Source organism: Brassica napus, chromosome C2 (genome assembly GCF_020379485.1).
Source record: "Brassica napus cultivar Da-Ae chromosome C2, Da-Ae, whole genome shotgun sequence".
Taxonomy (NCBI): domain Eukaryota; kingdom Viridiplantae; phylum Streptophyta; class Magnoliopsida; order Brassicales; family Brassicaceae; genus Brassica; species Brassica napus.
In genome coordinates this window covers 15,222,461-15,243,301 of record NC_063445.1, presented here as the reverse complement: position 1 = coordinate 15,243,301, position 20,841 = coordinate 15,222,461, and the positions used below count along the sequence as shown (strand labels likewise).

At 31.9% G+C, this 20,841-nt stretch overlaps 1 protein-coding gene across 1 annotated transcript; it reads right to left on the bottom strand.

Moving 5' to 3' along the window:
- Positions 1-2,778: 2,778 nt before the first annotated feature.
- LOC106409737 lies at positions 2,779-4,965 on the bottom strand. The gene is made up of 4 exons (XM_048748782.1): positions 3,625-4,965; positions 3,397-3,529; positions 2,904-3,153; positions 2,779-2,827 (listed from the first exon to the last, which is right to left on the bottom strand). Exons 1-4 carry the CDS (start codon positions 4,963-4,965, stop codon positions 2,779-2,781), a joined length of 1,773 nt encoding a protein of 590 aa, XP_048604739.1.
- Between the last annotated feature and the right edge of the window lie 15,876 nt (positions 4,966-20,841).

Sequence of the window (20,841 nt, the reverse complement as noted above, 5' to 3'; positions counted from 1 at the left end):
TAGTTTGAAGTAGTGTAGTTTATTGTTAGAAAAACAAATGTAACTCCGTTTAATAAATGGTATTATCAATAATCTCATCTATACAGTTTTTCTATAAAAAAAAACTCATCGTATCAGTAATTGCATTAAAACATTATTTGCAGTTGAAAATTAGAACAGTTTACGTCTGCATCTACACTACATAAAGTGTCCACATCTACATTGCAAATTGCATATGCAATAATAAAGTAAGTTCAATCCTTTTTTTAATTGGCCCCCATAGCTTTCCAACTTCACGATTATTTATCTTCTCAAAACTTCTTCTAATGTTTCTTTTTCTTTTAATTTTGATCTCATTCTTTGAAAAAAAATTCTCAATATAAAGTTCAATTTTCTTTTTCTCTTTATTCTCTCTTGATTATTTCAACTAAACTAAATTGATATATTTAGTGATCAAAACAGTAGGACCAGTCACGGCTGTCTGTGCAATTAGAGTGGTTGAATAGACCCTAAATATAAAAATAAAAAGTTTAAATTTTTTATATATTGAAGTTCATATAATAAACATAGTGGAGTGGTCGAACAAGGCTCTAGATGATCTAAGTTCGAATTTACATATTGAAGTTCATATAACAAATGAGATGAGCTGAGCTGGCTCTTTTTTACACCCCTACTCATGATTGGCCAAGTTTTGCTATAGAGTTAGAGACGATAAAGACTCTGCTGATATGCTTTCCAGAATTGAAGATCTTTCACATCCCAAAAGCGCATCCCAACAATATAGAGAGTTAGACATGGGCTACTAAAATTCCAACAATTGGTATCAGAGCGGACGAAAATCTTCAAGAAAAAAAATACCCTTTAAGTCGGAAAAGGAGGTATGTGGCATAAACTAGCCAGGAGATCATGGAACCTATGGTGTTGTAGGAAGAACATCCTCAAAGCAACACAAATTAACCTTGCGATTGGGTGCCAGATGTTGAAGACGCGACAAGATAGGTGCCAAGGAATTTCGCTGAAGGAATGGATACAAAATGAGTATGGTCCTTGATTTCAGGGAAAAAAATGTCAATTAAAGCAACACATTAGAAGTTAAAACAAATAATGTCTAATATATAAAGTGATTTCTTACTCTAATTAATACGAGATCTTTTGGAAAGGAATCCAAAAGTAAATTCATGCGTATTTGCCTCTAAGGTCCAAAGTGGACAATATCGTACTAATAAGACAATAAAGAGTTGGACATGGGCTAAACAAATCCAACAAAATGGAATCTCAGACTTTTTAGCTAGGAATGCGAAGTCTTTTTATAGAGAGCTTTGTTACATCGCGGTATGATTATCAAGATCACCTCAAGTTTGAATAATAGAATAGTCGTTCGTTGTAAAAAAACGACTAAGTCAATCAATATTTTCTCATTTGTTTGTAATGTGGTAATTAAACAACTCAGAGCTCATTCATATATCACGGACACAAAATACAAGGGCATATAGTCTCGCACGTAGTGAAAGGAAGCAACTGTCTTATGTTGTTGCAAGGAAGCAACTGTCTTATGTTGTTCATATGGATGCAGATCTACCTGTTTGGTTTGCAGAGTCTACATAAGTCTATTTAAGTTGCTGGCAACAAAAAAAAACAGAAATGAAATAACATAAGGAAGCCAATAACCCGAAGTAGCTCAAATATTTTTTTATCAACGAACAGTATTAATCACCGAATATCAAGTTGGAATTTTAATAGACCAAACTAGACTTTGACCCGCGCGTCCGCGTGGGTATATTTTTTCAAAAATATACTCATGTTTGTTTTACTATTATATATTGTATATGTGTCATCATATAATTAATCATATTTTATACATACCATCATATAAGTAATCATATAGTTAATAGTATTTTATATGCATCATCATATAAATAATCACATATATTATATTTTTATAACTTAATGTGAAATACAAAAACCATAATTTAAGTTGGTGTTTGAAATTGGACATTGTATTGTATTTTTCTTATATATATTGAAAACATTTTTTTATATTGGTTATAGCAAAATATTTTAGTAAAAATCAATTTGTGAATATATGTATATTACATGAAGTTAAGATTTGTAATCTAAAGAATGGAGATGGGACTTTGATAAAAATAGAGCTCAAAATATAAGAAAAAATCCTGAAAATAAAAATTTCACTTTCAAATATAAAATATATTAACGAAAATTAAAAACCAAATTAAGTTGTTAGAGGATTTTGTTTTTGCAAGACACATTGTGTAGATTTGATCAAATCTTATCTTAATGTGATTAGAATATTCTGGATAGATTATTGAATTAGATAATAATTAGATAAACATTTTTTAAATTACAAAATACAATATATATAAACGAACCGGTTTATATCTATAAGAAAACTTATAGCTAATCTTATGTATGTGTATGAATTGTATGATGTGCCATGATCTGTCATTTGTGTCTTGTAAATAGTGGAGATGCTCACTGAGCAAAATAAATAAATCAAATTGTCAGTCATTAATATAAACATGCATATAAAGATCAATGAAAAGAATATGTTACTTACTCTACATAAGGTTCTACGAGAACCATAGCAAGATGTGTTATTTTCTTCTCCATTTCAGTGAGTGTAATTGAGGTTCCGGTGGATATCAGACGCCCCTCTAAGATAGAGCTGTTCTCATACTCCATGTTTCTTTCACTTTTATCTTCTACATTTGTTGTCTTCTTCAGAAACTCACTGCAAAACTTGATACATTCCTCAGCTAGATATGACTCAGCGATGCACCCCTATGGTCTTGCAGTATTTCTGACAAAGTTTTTGAGTACTTTCATGTACCTGAACAAATGTGAGTAAATATAGATTAGCTAATGAATACTAACAATGAAATAAGTAAAATGGACCATAATAGTACCTCTCAAATGGGTACATCCATCTAAAATGGACTGGTCCAACAAGTCGGGCTTCCCTTCCTAGATGCACAGTCAAATGGACCATGATATCGAAGAAACTTGGAGGAAAATATCTTTCGAACAAGCAGAGAGTCTCCACAATCTCCGCTTCCATGACCAAAAGCTGCTCCCTGTCGATCACTCTCTGACACAACAAATTGAAGAATGCGCATAGCCTTGTAATTGCTAGCCTAGGTCCTTTAGGTAACAACCCTTTAAGAGAAATCGGAAGAAGTTGTTGCATCAACACATGGTAGTCATGTGATTTCAGACCTGTGACTTTACAGTCATCTAGTGAAACACCTCTAGAAATGTTTGAAGAAAATCCATCTGGGCCTTTGAAGTCAAATAGACGCCTGCAAAATACCTTCTTCTCTGTCTTGGATAATGACCACGGTGATGGAGGAAGATATGTTCTCTTTCCCTAGATTTTAGGGTGTAAATCCTGCCTAATACCAAGATCCTCCAGATCTTTACGATCAGGAAGACCGTCCTTCGATTTTCCACAGTGCAACAGTGTCGAAACTAATCTAGCTGAGACATTTCTCTCAGCATGCATTACATCTAAGTTGTGCTTCACCGGGAGTTCCTAATCATAACAGAAACAACAATAAAAACCTCATCTAAGTTAAACAAAATACAACAATAATAGAAAGATATAAGCAAAGGAAAGTAGTATCTTACCGCCCAATAAGGTAGTTTGAAAAAGATTGATCTCTTCTTCCATCTAGATAACTCATCCTCATCTACTTTGACTTCTTCATATTCCTCTTCCTCTTCCTCTGATTCACTGGATAAACCGTCAGTATCAGATCTTATATCTGTACAGACCACCCTTTTCCTCTTACTTCCAGATCGTTTAACATTTCCAAACTCATTCTTGAAATTTCTTAGGTTTTGAGATATTTCAAGCCCGGTTAAAGTCCTTCCCCTTCTCCCTTGTTCAGCGTTTCCATCGAACCACTTCTTCTTTCCACGAAATCTACAAACTGGTGGCAGACCCTTTATGTGGCACATGTACACATGCTTTCTTCTAAACTTTAACCACATACTATCAGTATTCTTCCCACATAAAGGACACCCCATTCTTCCTTTTACTTTGCAGCCTGCAAGATTCCCATAAGCTGGGAAATCACTGATCGTCCAAAGCAGCATCGCCTTCAGAGTAAACGTTGATCGAGTCACTGCGTCGTACACTAACTCTCCAATGCTCCACATATGGTTTAGATCCTCGATGAGGGGTTCTAAGTACACATCTATACTATTACCAGGCTGTTGTGGACCAGGAATCAACAATGAAAGCATGATGTTCTCCTTCTTCATGCATAAATCATGTGGCAAGTTGTAGTTGACTAACAAAACTGGCCAGCAACTGTACATCGTATTCTTCATATTGAATGGATTAAATCCATCTTCTGAAAGTCCAAGCCCCATGTTCCTTTCTTCAGCGGCAAAGGTAGAGTATTTGGCATTCATCTCATCCCATGTGACTGAATCAACGGGGTGTCGAAGTTTTCCATCAGTGCTTTTGTTGCTGAAGTGCCACTGTAAATCCTTGGCCATTACCTCAGACCGGTACATTCTCTTCAGTCTTGGGATTATTGGAAAGTACCTTAACACTTTCTGCGGGACTCCTTTCTTCGTTTCATTAGTGTGGACATTAGTCTTCCATCTTGAAGCCTTGCATTTAGGACAGTGATCAAGCTTCTTCAACCTCTTTCTGAATAGGCAGCAGTCGTTGACACATGCATGAATCTTCTCGTAACCCATATCAAATGACTTCAAATTTTTTTTAACCTCATACAGTGAAGTGTGTAGCACATTCTCCTCTGGTAACATCTCCGGCAATGTCTCTAGCAGATCATTGAAGCTCTTGTCAGACCAACCATTCTTAGTCTTCAATCTAAATAATGATACAATAGCAGATAACTTGCTATGGTTTGCACAACTTGGATACAATGGTGTTTCAGCATCAGCTAGCTTCGCCAAGAACTCATCTTCTTTCTTGTCGTCTCCCTCTGCCATCTCAAACAAATCCCCCGTACCAGATAACACTGCATCAAAACACTCAGCAGCTCGTATAACCCGAAGATCTCATCATTCCATTGATGAACTCTGCCTTCATCTGCAGCCCCTGAGTTGAAGTCTCCATGTCGATACCAATCAGACCGCATCTTATAAGCCTCCTCCATACCCCTAGTAACGAGATGGTCAACTACCACACTTCCTGAGTGACGATCTATATTACGGCAGTCAATGAAAGGACATACAATCATATCAATCCCTCCAGAAGTTGCAGCCACATCTCATACAAACTTTGAAGCCCCTCTCTCATAAGCAGGATCAACTCTACATTTCAGAATCAAAAGGAAAAGCAAATAAACAAGTTAATTTAAGTCTCAAAACACCTACCGAAAGCTAACATATATGATTTAATTCATTACCTGCTAAGATGCACCCACGCTTTGTCCACCATTGTATGTTCTAACCTGTATTGAAACCTTTACTAACATAAAGAACCAATTCAAAGTAAAATCAATCAAATTCAGAAGACATATCAGTAGATAATAACTCGATATATACAGTCTCTCAATTCAAGCAAACAACTATGAAATCGATGTCAATCATGTAAAAGCAAACACGAAATCGAACATGCAAAAACGAAATCAAAACCCTAGAAATCTAAACACGAAATCTGACCTCGCGATTGAAGCAAGATCACCTTCGGTGATGGAAATGGCGATGAATTTACGGTTGGGATAAGGAAATGGTGATGGAAATGGCGATGGAATCGATCTCACTTTTGTTAGGGTTCGAAGAGAAAAGGGGGAAATGAGAGCTATGAGAGAGGGAAAGTGAGTGATGAGAGGAAAATTTTGTGATTTTCATTAAGTGTTTCGCGAAAAATTACAATTTAGTTTCCCGCTTACTAAAACTTTACCTTAGCGTTAATCTAGTGTTGTTATAGAGTATATAAATTTTATATGGATCTACGATAGCAGATCAGTAAAACGAGCTATCATCATGTGCTATGAATGTGGACTTTTTTTGTAGTGTGATAAACAAAAGAAACATACTGTTCATGATATGTAAAAGGTGAACCGGATCTAATCTTTATAAGATTCAAGCTTATATGCTGACAATATTTTGTTCGTAATGCCAAGTCAATATAACTCTAAAAGAAGAGAAAGTGATTGCGGTTTGGATGTCATATTACGGACACAAATGTGCTTCGTAGTAAGGAATGTGCATCACATTAATACATGAAGAAGTGTATAAAGTGGACAACACATTACTATCTTATTTGGTAGAGTTTAGACTACGATGAAAGATGGACAAAGTTTTATCTAATTAGATTTTGTTATGTTGCAGGTGGAGTTAGTGATGTGAAGAGAAGCAAATACAATTTTGTATTGAACACAAGAGAAGAGACGCAAACACAATTATTTTAAAATAACGTGATGTCTATTTAGAATCAGTATTGAAAGACATATTATAAATAATATTATTCACTTTTTGAATTGTGCTTCTGTTAGCATATAACCAAAAAATATGACACTGATTTAGTTTTATCTTACGATATTGGTTTAGTTTAAGTAGCTTGATTACATTTTATAAGTAGCATGTGATATTCTACTAACCTATTTATAAGGGTCTAAAATTTAAATAACATCTTTCAACAGTAGATATAAAATATAATTTTAAATTAATAGATTAGATATTATCTTTTTCTTAATATACTGTTATTCATGATTTCAAACAACATTATAATTTTTTATATTATTATTCGTATTTTCAAACACTTGTAAAATGTACCCCAGTTTTAATAATATTGATTTTGTTATTGAGAACTAATAATATCGTTGACTTTTGATTCATGTTGATTCGATATTAACAACTTATCAACATTTTTTTGTAAGAACGTAAAATCGACTCTAGCTGTTGGTGAAAAATAACATACATTGCAAGAAACCGCAAAAGGTAATGTATTTCAACTTTTTAAACACAAAAAAGTGTGAAAAAGAAGATTCTATTTGGTTGGTAAGGTGAGGGTCTTATTGATGAGTTGAAAAATTAGACGTACGGTCAAAAATCATAGCATCTACTTTACTTTTCCAGTTCTTCTCAGAAAAAAAAAATGAAGAAATTAATAGAATTAAGTCACATGCATATTGAATACACTTAAAAAATTCTACTTAAACTGTCCACGGAAAATTTTAGAATATAAAACAAGAAAATAAAAGTTTTCGATATAAAGTAACGAATTTTTTTATTTTACTTTAGTTGTGTTTTTTTTTTTCCTACAGAACAGCCAGACAATAAACATGCTTACGTAAGTTTTATTATTAATTTGTTTCCACTATCTTTTCTAGGCATGGACATTCTGGATCCCAATCGGGTTTCGCTTTAGTCCAATCGGATTCGGTTTAGTCCAATTGGATTTCGGTTTTTCGGGTTTATCAAAATCAGCCCAATTCAAGTTATATGAAAATTTGGTTCGGGATCGGTTCGGGACCGGTTCGGATTATATCGAGTTCGGGTCGGGTTTAGTAAATCTTCAAAGAACCGGTACAACCCGATGTATTTTCGGATTAGGGTTCCAATCGGTTCTTCGGTTTATATGTACCTGATTTATATCTACTTTGTAACCAAAAAGTAAGTAAAATCGGTTCTTCGGTTTTAAAATACTTGATTTGTACCTATTTTGTAACCAAAACATAAATAAAATCGGTTCAAAAAAAAGAAAGGAACATCAAATGTGATCATTCAAAATCAAGTGAAAGGTAAACACAGTTATTGATCGAAAGAAAACCAAATAAATGAAAGCATAAAACGAAAATCAAGTTCTCATGAAATGAAAAACATTATTCAATGAAAACAAAACCAAAATCTAAAAACTTCAACCATCAATCTTCATATAATAGATAATTATTTTAGATGTTCAATATATTTTGAATACATATTAGGAATTGAGATCATGTTTGGTACAAGTTCTTTTTGGAAATTTTGAATGTTTCGGGTTCTATCGGATATCCATTTAGGTTCGGATTCGGTTCGGATAATATCCATAACCCAAAATACCATAAACCAAGATCCATTCGGTATTTATGCCGGGTTCGGATAGGTTCGGATTCATTTTTATCGGATCCGGTTTGGTTCGGGTTTTCGGGTTTGGTTTATTTTCCCAGCTCTAATCTTTTCTTGTGGTTATGGGTCAAAGAATTATGGCTATCACGGGCCTTGAAATGGAGTGCTTAAAATGGTCATTCTGGTTGTTGTGGGGGGGAAAATGGGCATTTAATTCCCGAAGTATTTGAAATCGGCAGTTTTAATACTCAAGTATTGCTTGCGCATACTTATTCCCCAACTAATAGTTGACTGCGCAAAATTGGGAACAAAATAGTCAACCGTTAACTGATGAACGAAAAAATAACGGTTTCCGTCAACTTTTTAACGGTGGAATAGTTTAATCATGATTTTGCGCAGTCAATGATTAATTGGGAAACAAATATGCGCATATAATACTTGAGTATTTAATTTGCCGATTGAAAATACTTAAGGAATTAAAAACAACACTCTTTTTTTTTTAGAAAATCATAATTTGAAATATTCTCAAGTGATATAACCAATATACGAGAGTTTTATCTATTAGACAATTATATGTTGTACATTGGATCTCTACTTTAGACGATCATATATAATTATATGTACTTTACACATTCATATATTGTTCATCAGCAATATAATGCAAATGTAATTATCTTATGTTATTTTATATGCTTTTATAAATTAAATAACTCATTTTCCGGGATTAAATATCTTGTATATTATTTCAAATTATGAACCTTTCTAACTATGAATAATTTTAAAAATCATCTAAAGTGATATAAACATGAAGTACATCAACAATACGATGTAACTAATTATTTTGTATTATTTTATATGTCATTGTAAAAAATCAACAATCTATTTCTAAAGGTAAATATCTCGTACTATAATTTTATTTAACTTGAAAATATTTTTACTTTTGTTTTTTTTAAAGGGATTGATGTTAGTGACTTTCAATCTTATACGAAATATAAAGAAAAAATGAGTTTTTAATTCCTCAAGTATTTTCAATCGGAAAACTAAATACTCAAGTATTATATGTGCATATTTATTCCCCAATTAGTCATTGACTGCGCAAAATCATGATTAGAATATTCTACCGTTAAAAAGTTGACGGAAACCATTATTTTTCGTTCATCAGTTAACCGTTGACTATTTTGATCCCAATTTTGCGCTGTCAACTATTAGTTGAGGAATAAATATGCGCAAGTAATATTTAAATATTAAAACTGCCGATTTCAAATACTTCGGGAATTAAATGCCCATTTTCCCGTTGTTGTGGTGGTACAAATATTAATCTGGTTCTTTTTAGAAAAACTCCTTAAGAACATAAAACATTATACTTTGACATATCTGCCTAGCCGTTCTCATTTTAAACTTTCTTTTTAAGATATAATTTTATTAAAATAATTTGGTAACTAGAGATTATGCACTTGAAAATAATAAATATTAAAGAATGTTAATCAGCACTTTTCGTTGAAAATGTTACAAATATTACTATAAATATATAAATTCTTTTAATTATAAATAATAATAAAAATTACTTGGAAAAGGTAATGAACAAAATGTATTTTTTTATGGATGTGTTTTTCACTTTTTTGGATCAAAATTTTCATGGATGTCTTAGTAGGTGGTTTGGATAGTTCATGGTTGTACTCCGGGCCAGCCTGGTTGCCAAGTCATTTTAGTAAAAATCAAAATCGGAGAAATTTAGCAATTGGTTGTTTTTTATTGGTTACTCTTCTTATTATGTATGGTTTATAATAGAGATATATTGCTCTATTCAAATTGATGATGATACACAACTAAAGTTAAAAATTTTACTTTTCATATTATATTTAAGAAAAAGAGATGGATCTTTTTTTGATATCTTTTTAATATAGATATTTGTGTGTGGTTTGCTATTATAAAATTGTTTTAAAATTAGTATCAATGATATTACCTGAGGCTGATTATATATATGTAATGTACTATTGTTATAAAAATAACAGAAAAATCTATCTTTATTCATGACATAGATGTTTCTTATATAAGAGATTATACCGTCATAGATAAATGGAAATATTACAAATAATAATCTCTTGGTTATGAGCCATCCACAATCTGGTTCATAACACTCCCCCTTGGATGCCATAACCATTTAGAGCTTGTAATGTGCTTTAATGTTGCATCATTAAAACCTTACCAGGAAAACCCAATTGGGACAAAACCATGGTGAAGGAAAAATAGTACAACACACATTACTCCCCCTGATTTGGACATTACTGAAGGTCCCTTGGACCTTTCCAATTTTATGCAATCCGTGGGTGATGAAGATCTTGGGCAGAATATCCTTCGTCCTCGAACATAATAGTTGTTTCTTCTTTACCATCGGCCATGCCACAATCTGATCGAACATATTGAGTCATCGACCTCAAATACACACACACACGAAATCTTGGATGATGTTGCTGTGATATGCGTGTACCACCATGTGTAAAACATAACCTGTCTGAAAACAAATCAACAAAACCAAATAACCCCTCTTTGGGCTGGTTAGTATAAAATAAACCAAAATCAAAGGCTTCTTCATCGTCCTTCTTATGGACCAATCAGATCAGTGTCTAAAACAAGACTTCTGCATCGTCCATCTCAGGACTAAATGGACTTCTTTATCGTCCACCTTTGGACTGAATGGATCAGTGTCCAAAACAAGTGATCTCACGCCCATGTACTAGATAATGGGTGAGACTGGTCCATATTAAATCTCTTGAGTACCCTTTTCTGTATATACTATTTGATGCACAAGGATTTCATTGTTAATGTATTCAAGCTGTAATCCCAAACAAAACTTTGTTTTCCAAGATCTTTCATCTCAAACTCTTTCTTGAGATATTCAACTGTTTGGGAAATTATATCCAGAGGTTCGTAGGATATTCAGATCATATACTTTGATGATTATCAATATTGTTCTCGAGAACTTGCTGTACTTTCAGCTCAATACCCTCTAGTACTTTCATTATCCAGTGGACCATATAAATATGCAGTCACTACATCAACTTGCTGCAAGTCTAATTTTCTCTCTTATATAGCCAGACTTATGATAAATCTAAAAGTAGTTTCATCCACCACATGGGAGTATGTCTCCTCATAATCTATTACTGGTCTTTGTGAGAATCCTTGTGCAACATCAGCTTTATATCTCACGATTTCTATTCCTCACAAGACCCATTTATATCCACTGGTTTTAACATCATATGGCGTCTTAATCATATTGCCAAATACGCCTTTCTTCCTTAAACTATTTAACCTCACTTTTCCATTCAATCCAATCTGTTCTACGAGTGCACACTCATATATTGACATGGGTTCATGATCCTCGCTTATATTCATAAATTCAAGTGCTACCTTGTATGCAAATAAATCATCTTATGTCGACATTCCTTATTGGTTCCATTATGTTCCAGACATGATATAATCGATCGAGATTCATTATTATCAAGACCTTTAATACTTTGCAGCTTGGCATCCCAAGCTACATTGTTTGGTACCTGTACCTTAGAGATGGTCGGCCTTATCTCCATGTCTGGGATGGTTTCCTTAGTAACCTCGGATTTGGATTTTGATTATCATTCTCTGCACCTTTCTTTTGTTTCCGAGGATTCTTATCTTTTGGAACCTATTTGGTCTACCACGTTTCATACGTTCTCTAGACTCTGTAGCAACTTGACTGTGTCTCTTCTTGGACATCAATTTCGTTGGTGCTTTACAAGCTGGTTTATATATGACTTAGTCATTCTTTTTCGGATCAGCAAATGTGTATGGCATTTGATTAGCTAGCTTTGTAAATGTATAATCTTTGGACGTCTATTTCACATTATTTAGTCCGAGGATCTTGCCAAGACATTGATGGTTGATTTCATTCTATTTTTTTTACCATTCTTTTACCAGCTTTATTATTTTTTTCTCCTCCTGGTCTTAAAATAATCCGTGTACCTGGCATCAAATATAATCACCCATAGTTGGCTCAAAGTACTTTACTATTGTGGGAGAATCATATCCAACATATATCTCCATCCTCGTTTTGAGGTCCCATCTTAGTTCTCTGTGGTGGAGCAATTAGTACATAGACATCACATCCAAATGTCTTATGATGGGGTATGTCTGGCTCTTGACCCGTTAATAATTGTGATAGAGGATATATATGCTCACTAAATGGCCTGATGCGTATTAACTTAGGTGCATGTAAATTTCGTGTGGCCTAAGCTGTGAATGAGAGTTTTGACCTCATAAGTTATGGTATATCAATCAGCTATTTGCGTTTTAAAAGATTTCGGCCAAGCCGTTCTTGGTATGGACATGTATCACGGAATTGTCCACACTTACCCCCATGGACATACCATAATCATTTAAACGCTTGAGACATGTATTCACCAGTATTATCTAGACATATAGTCTTTATTTATGAAAAAAGGGCTCGTAGCTGTTTTACTGGTGATGGCTAATGAGTTTCCCTTGTGTACATGCTACACACGTGAGATTCTTTGGGATAACTCTTCTTATTTTTTAATGTGTGCCTTTTGAATATCAATTTTCGCATCATGTTTGGACCAGGATGGCCAATCCGGTCGTGCCATAAAGTGTATATTTTCGCAGGCTTTTAGCCTCTATCATACTGATCTATGCATAGTCTAGGTCAGTAGAGAATGCATGTATAGTCTTTAGGACTTATTATGGTCTTGGGCGATTTTATACATATATCTGAAGGAACTCTTTGTTTCCTTCGCCCATTGTTTCAATATGAAAACCATTCATTCTTATATCTTTAAAACTCAATAGGCTGCTGCTCTTAGAGCTGGGTGAATATAAGGCATCACTGATTTCTAGATGCATACCCTTAGGCAATAATATATTAGCCTAGCCATAGTCTTCTTTCAGACTGGCGATACCTGCTTTAGTACTTATATTGGCGTTTTTCAGTATACTCATATAGAAAAATCATTCATTCATTTAATCTAAGTAGACAATGTAATAGAAATAAATCCAAGGAGCTAAAAATCAGAGAAAGCATACAAGCAAAGCAATCACACAAGTTTGATGTCGAAATCAGATTATCAACTTGATTCTTTTAGGCAATCATAAGTCTCATATTCCATAAGATCATCTTGATCTTGTTCGAAATTATTTTCACCATCTTTATAGACCAAGTGGGTTTCAGGATTCTTCCTTTTCAAACTCTCTTTGATAGAGGTCACAAAAATGTTTGGGAGTCTTTCATATCTTAGCCCAATGGTTCCCCATTCCACATCTATGGCACACTGATTTGGTCGAGCTTTGTGGTTTAAAGGATATACCACGGCCATTGCCTTGACCATGGCTCAAATTGGGTTGATACCCACGGCCTCTGCCATAGTGATTACCACGGCCAAATGTGTTATAGTGGCCATGGCCACGCCCTTTCCACCCTCCACGGCAATGACCTTGTGGTCTATCATTCTGGACGTGGTTACCTTTTTTTTTTCTTCTGTGGCCTTATTGGTATCATGTAATGGGGTTAATCCAAGAGGTCTCAATTCACTGTTTCTCATCAGTAATCCATTATTTTGCCCAGCTAGCAATAGACTCATCCACGGACTTATAGTCCTGGATTCTGGGATTCCTCCAATCAAATAGGGCCTTTGGTAATAACACCGTTCTTTGGTTATCATATCTCGATTTTTAACTGTGTCCAAAGGTCTAGAGGATTCTCTATAGTCAGATATTGATTTTTGAGACTCTTAATAAGATGATGGCTAATAATTAATATTGCCATGTATCAATTTTTCTCATTGGCATTATTGTCTTCTATGATACATTCACCAAGTCTTTTTGACTTTAGGATAATCTTTGTATCCAATGCCCACCGTAAATAATTATCTCCAGAGAGATTTAGGGCAGCAAAATCCAGGTTGATTTTCGACATCTAAAATCATATATCACTCAATATTTAGGTATAATTTTCATGCGGTTTTACTCTTAAAAACAATCAATTCAGATTTCAATCTTGTGAGGACAATGAGACTATCAATCTTAAAGACATTTAATCAATCAGTCAATTTCTAGCAAGTCTGAGCAATACTATTTTTATGTGCTCATAATATTATGGTTTATCAAGACTAGCAAAAACAGATTCAATTAATCATGCAGTTAGGATTTAACAATCAATGGATTTTAGCAAGACTAGTAAAAAGATTTATTAATCACTCAATCAATTTCAAGGCTGATTTTAGCAATACTAGAATATAGATTTCAAGCATGAATTTCAATGAATCAGTTTCAAGGCTGATTGGTATTTAGCATAAACCATGTGTAAATAATTTATCTAGTATCCGAATTTATCAAACCTCAAAAACATATAATCAGATCAATCAATTTAATCGAACTTAGCATACAATCTTAAACCTCAAGACATTAAATTTTATCATGAATCTATCAACCTAGCATACGGATTCTCAATTCTCAAAGACATCCAAATCAGATCAATATAACCTATCATACGGATTATTTAGGGTTTCTATTTAAAACATATCAGATTACAAAACTATCAATCCTAGCAGATGATATTAAACCTCAAGAATCATGCAATCAGATCATTCGGATTTTAAACAAGTAAACCTCAATCAATCTATCAACCTATCGGATTATATAAGCAAAGCAAGCTAGCAGCAACCTATCGGATTCAATCAATGTTTTAACAGGCTGGTCGGTTTAAACAATTTTAAATCAGGTGAACAATTAACCAAGCAGGATGAGAAAATAAATCTATCAATTTAATGGTCAAACAATTCTAACAACATAGCATCAGATTCAATCAGATTTAAAACCTCAATGATCAAAACCGAAAACAGTTTTGATTTCAAAATATTCGATTAGGGTTTTAATATGTGATTTGATAATTATAGTATAATTAATTCTGATACTTATATTATTTAGGGGTTTATAGATATAGGGTTAGGGTTTATCGGATTTTAACTTGTATTTGGGGTTTTAATCATGTAGGAACATGATTTAGGGTTTAGGATATCGAACTTTTAGAGCTTCGATTTACTCAATTAGGATTTTTGATCTATTACCCTATGGTTTTAATTCATAAAGTTTAGGGTTTTAGGGTTTCATTCTTTATCAATCAATCCATGTTCGATTATGGGTTCTTAGGTTTTGAATTACCTTTTAACCTTAGATGATTGTTGAATCGGACCACCAAAGGAGTTGACCCGCGAGCTGGACACGAACGGGACGCGAGCTAGAATGGATCGAGTCGCTTCTATCGGGTCGCGGATGTCCTTTTTTGCTTGATCAGGAACGGCTTGATCGTCGGACACGAGCTGTCTGATGCTGTCGCGAACGAGGAAGAGGTCGCGTGCTGGGGCTACTCTTGGTTCGCGAACGTCTGAGCTAGGATCAGGAACGCCTTGGGCTGAAGCTGATCGGGGACGCGAGCTGGAACAGATGCGGGAACAAGAGACGTGATCGGGGTTTAGGGTTCGTCGGATCGTCGGCTAGGGTTAGGGTTTTAGGGTTTTTTGATTTGGGTATTAGCTTAGGGATTTAGAGTTTCATGTTGATAACGTGTTATAAAAGTAATGGAAAAATCTATCTTTATTCATAACATAGAGATTCCTTATATAGGAGATTATAATATTACAAATCATAATCTCTTGGTTATGAGCCATCTGCGATCTGGTTCACAACAACTATCAGTTTTTTTTTTCCTTTTATATATCTGCGATTAATTTTTAACTAAAATCTAAACTAATTTGTAAGGCATGTAAAAAACTCAAATATTTATCATTCGAAGCTGTTTAACAATAGCCAAAACAAATTTTGTTATAAAATCATTTTTAATACGGATATCTCACACTAAGGTTTCTAAATATTGCTAAATTAGTTTTTTTTGATAATTAAAACAAATTGACACTGAATATCATACACAATTAAAAATGAAAAGTATTATTATTTAAGATATTTACAATTAAATATTAATACTATATTAATATTAGTTTTTTCGTATAAGAACGTTAATCTTTATTGGAAAAGCTCTACAATTTAATACATGGTCAAGGTTGATCTCTAACATAAACCTCCAAAAACATTTTTTTTACCATTTGAATATTGCTAATTTTGAGATCTTTAGGGTTGTATGCGATTTAGTATCATACTAGTGTTACCTCGTGCTACGCACGAATCAAAACGTATGTATTTAAATTATTTGATGATAAAACTACAATTGCAAAATTGTCAATCAAAATAAAATTATTATATCAATTAAATATAAAATAGTTGCATTCAAATAAAGAGGTTGTAAAAGGTAAAATAGTAATTAGCGTGTTGTTTTAAAATAGACATATGTTTAAAGTATTTTATGTTTAAAGTTGAGATATATACATCACATAAAAATATAGTTTAAAATACTATATATTTGATTCAGTAATTTTTCTTTGTATTTTTATTGTAAATAAATCTTCCGTTAAGTTATACATTTTTATTTTAAATAAAAAAATAAAGTTATGATAGATTATGACAAAAATATTATTGAAACTATAATACTTTATTATTTTGATAGTTTTAAAGAGTTTTAGAGCCACAATTCAGTAGAGTTTGAGAAGAACAATAAAAGTTTGAGAAATAAATAAAAAGGAACAACAATAAAAGTTTGAGAGGTTTTTTAGTTTTTATTATTTTGATAGTTTTAAAGAGTTTTAGAGCCAAGTAATTTGAAACCGTGGGAAGAATAGGAAGAAAACAGTTTGATGATGTAATGCAACGTGGGATGAAAATTTTGAGAAAATTAAGGAGTTTAGATAGTTGGAATTGTAGAAAAATAAAGGATGAATAATATATTTTTCTAATCGATTGGTTTTGTTTTTTTTAAGTTATTCCATGTGTCAAAATTTTATTAGCCAAATGACTTGTGCTTTGATATATAAGGGATAACAAAATAACAAAATAAATAATAGTGTATATTAAACAAAGGACGGAGTGTGCTTATCAAGATCGAATCTTTTTGTTTCTTTTCTTGATATTTGATTGATTGTTTTATAATAACAGAGTGCGGTTCGCACCTTAAGACTGGCGGTTAGCAACAACTTTGAGGAAGCGGTTACTTTGGTTTGTGGACTGAGAGTGGACCCGGTGCGTCCTCTAGCCATACAATCGCCTTCCTACTTGCCATTAACTGGCTGCCGGTTCAACCGGTTCTTCTCCTTTCGACTGGGACAACATGCACATGTTTTTTTTCTTTTCCTTTTTTTTTGCCAAAGACAACGTGCACATGTGTTTATGGAAAAGTTACATAAAAAGCTTTCAAAGTGTCACATACCTTACTTCTTCACCAAGTAAAAAGTTGACATTTTGTATAGGTAAAAACGATATGTCCGTTTTTTTCCAAAAAATAGTTATTTATTTAATAAAATAAAGAAAAACTAAAAATTAAATAAATATCAGAAAACTGAACAACAAATCAGAAAACTAAAAAAAAAATGATTAATTAATTAAAAATCAGAAATAAATAAATAAAACTAAAATACATAAATTTAACCAAAATTAATTAAAATTTCAGAAAATTAACTAAAATTAGAAAAATTCAAAATATCAAAATATATTTCTTAAAAACATTATAATTTTTTTTTAAAGATAACAAGAATTTTTTTTAAACTAACATATTATCGTTGACAATAAAAGCTTCAAACATATCACTGTTGACGATGATAGTTTCTCACATAACCACTAACAATGAAGATTTTTGACATATAATAAAGTATAATTCTCGACATCATCGTTGAAAATGACAGAAAATCGTCATTTTTAATGGTTATGTGTGAAACCATCTTCATCAACAATGATATGTTTGAAACTTTTATTTTTAACGATGATCTGTCAATTTTTTTAAAAAATAATCTTGTACTTTTTAAGATATATATATATATATATATATATATTTTGAATTTGTAAATTTTTTTAATTTTTAATTATTTTTTGGTTAAATTAGGCTTGTCCAATATGGTAAAACCGAACCGTACCAAACCGAACTAAACCGAAATAGACAATATGGTGTGGTTTTGGTATATACCATATAAACCGAATGAATATGATTTTATAAAAACCGTAGGATTTGGATATGGTTTGGTTTATAACCGATTAAACCAAATAAACCGAACAAAACCGATCAAAAGTAGAAATATGTAAATATGTACATATTTTATAACGTCACATGCAAATATATTTCATATATAAGTTATTTTTTTGTTAATAGTTATTACCATATTTTTTTATAGTAATAAAGAATATTAATTTGAAAAACACTTAAAATATAATTAAATAACAATTCATCGCAGCTGAAGCTTCTTATTTTCTTAGTCTTCTTCCTTTAATATTTTGCTTTCTTTTAGCATCGATTAAATTGAAGTGAAGGTTATAAATTTGATGGATAATAACTAGAAAAATTCTTCACAACTTTTTTCTTATTTATAAAAGAACAGAGTTTCACTCGAAAATAAGTACATATTTTATAACTGATTAAACCGAATAAACCGAACAAAACCGATCAAAAATAGAAAGATGTAAATATGTACATATTTTATAACGTCACATGAAAATCTATTTGTTATATAAGTTATTTTTTTGTTAATAATTAATACCATATTTTTTATAGTAATAAAGAATCCTAATTTGAAAAATACTTAAAATATAATTAAATAACAATTCATCGCAACTGAGGCTTCTTATTTTCTTAGTTCTTCTTTTAATCATTTTGATTTCTTTTAGCATTGATTAAACTGAAGTTAATGTTATAAATTTGATGGATAATAACTAGAAAAAATTTGTAACAACTTTTTTCTTATTTATAAACGAACATAGTTTCACTCGAAGAAGCATGACTTTGATGAACACTAAATATGGAAGAGTGGAAAAACTTTTCTTTCATATTTCTTTTTTGTTTTTTTTTTTATTTTTATTTTCAAAATTTAAAGCTTTGATTTTAATTCTAGATTTGATTATTTCATCTGAAGGTATAAGCATGTTTTTTTTGTTCTTTTATTTGAAAATATAATATATTTTTAATAAATGACTGCGATGACAATATGACTCTAAAATTTATATAATATGATCCCACACTAAATAATTATGTTTTGGTTTAAAACCGAATAAACCGAAAACCGACGGTATATAAACCGAACCGAAGTAAATATAGATTTAGAATGATACTTATATTTTACTAACTGAAATACCGAAAACCCAAAAAAAACGAACCCAAACCGAAACGATATCCGGATTGAACACCGCTATTAAATTAATGTATTTTAATTTCATTTATTTATTTTCTATTTTATTTAATCATTTGAATTTTATTTAGTTTTCTGATAGCTTTACAAAGAATATATGGCTCATTTCGTATAACTAGATTTTCCACTAATCATTTTCAATAATATAATATTAATTTAACAAAAAAAAAATTATAATGTAAGATGATGAAAATGAAGAATATTAATTTATATGAAAAATGATGACGTCAAAGCTTTTATTGTTGGTGTTTTCAAAGGGGAAGTCTCCTCCAATGCATTTTCCAGTCAGCAAATTATGCGCTTGTATTGTATTTTTTATAGAGAAATTGCGCTCTCTACACAGCACTTTTATCATAATTAGCCTCATACCCTAAATCCCACAATCTTCTACCTTATTCCATAGATACAAATTAGTCAAATCACAGGTATTCTCTTTTTTTTGGGTTTTCAACCGATTGCTTCTTTTTTATAAGTAAAAATAAAACAGTATCAAATTCATTTTTTTTTTGTGTGTTTTGGAGTACATTAGTTTTGCGTATATTTCTTTGTAAATATATGATCTACCTTATTATTTTTTGAACTATGGGATTACCTCTATTATATGCTAATCATATTTATCCTGTTTCATTCATTTGATATTTTTATTTTCACCGTCTTCTGCTCTTATATTTTTACGTCTATAATAAGTTTTGCGTATATTTCTTTGTAAATATATGATCTACCTTATTATTTTTTGAACTATGAGATTACCTCTATTATATGCTAATCATATTTATCCTGTTTCATTCATTTGATATTTTTATTTTCACCGTCTTCTGCTCTTATATTTTTACTTCTATAATAAGTTAATTATACGTCTATTATACTTTGATTTTCATCCATTTGATATTTTATATTTATCATTCGGACTTTTGTAAGTCTAATTTTTTCCACAAACGCTAATTATTTACAAAACATTTTTGGTCAAAAATCGATGAAAAAAAAATGGTTTCTATTTTTCCTCGCCTATTAGGCCAACCTCGTAGAAAAAGTATGAACGGTTACTTTATAATGCTAAAGTTATTATTACCCTAGAATACCTACTCAGCTACTCTTACAAGAAAATCAACGCATACATAACTTCTCATAAATTATCCACCTACTTGAATATCAAATGTACAATATACAGTAATTTGGGAATAAGTCAATAATTATTTGTTTTTAATTTTTGTAAAAAGTCAATAATCAAATTTAAGGACGACACGAAAACAATAATCACCATTAAACTATATAACTTCAATTTAATACATTGGTTAGATAAAAAGAAATCGCGTTATTATATTTTATGGTTTTAATTTAAAAATAATATTTGGAAAACAGAGGCTCTGCTCTCTCTCTCCCTATCTCTGTAGGTACCCTCGTTGCTCTCTATAAGTACTCCCACAACCACGAACTCCAAAAAATCATCTCATAAACCAAAAACCACATTATCCGAGATTTGAGTATATTTCAC

What these genes read in the sequence shown, in the direction of transcription:
- LOC106409737 (XM_048748782.1), bottom strand. Translation starts at nt 4,965, where the DNA reads ATGGCAGAGGGAGACGACAAGAAAGAAGATGAGTTCTTGGCGAAGCTA. An exon ending in TAAAGATCTGGAGGATCTTG is followed by an intron (nt 3,154 to 3,396) that starts GTATTAGGCAGG and finishes TTTCTCTTAAAG; the next exon opens with GGTTGTTACCTAAAGGACCT. An exon ending in TGGATGTACCCATTTGAGAG is followed by an intron (nt 2,828 to 2,903) that starts GTACTATTATGG and finishes ACATTTGTTCAG; the next exon opens with GTACATGAAAGTACTCAAAA.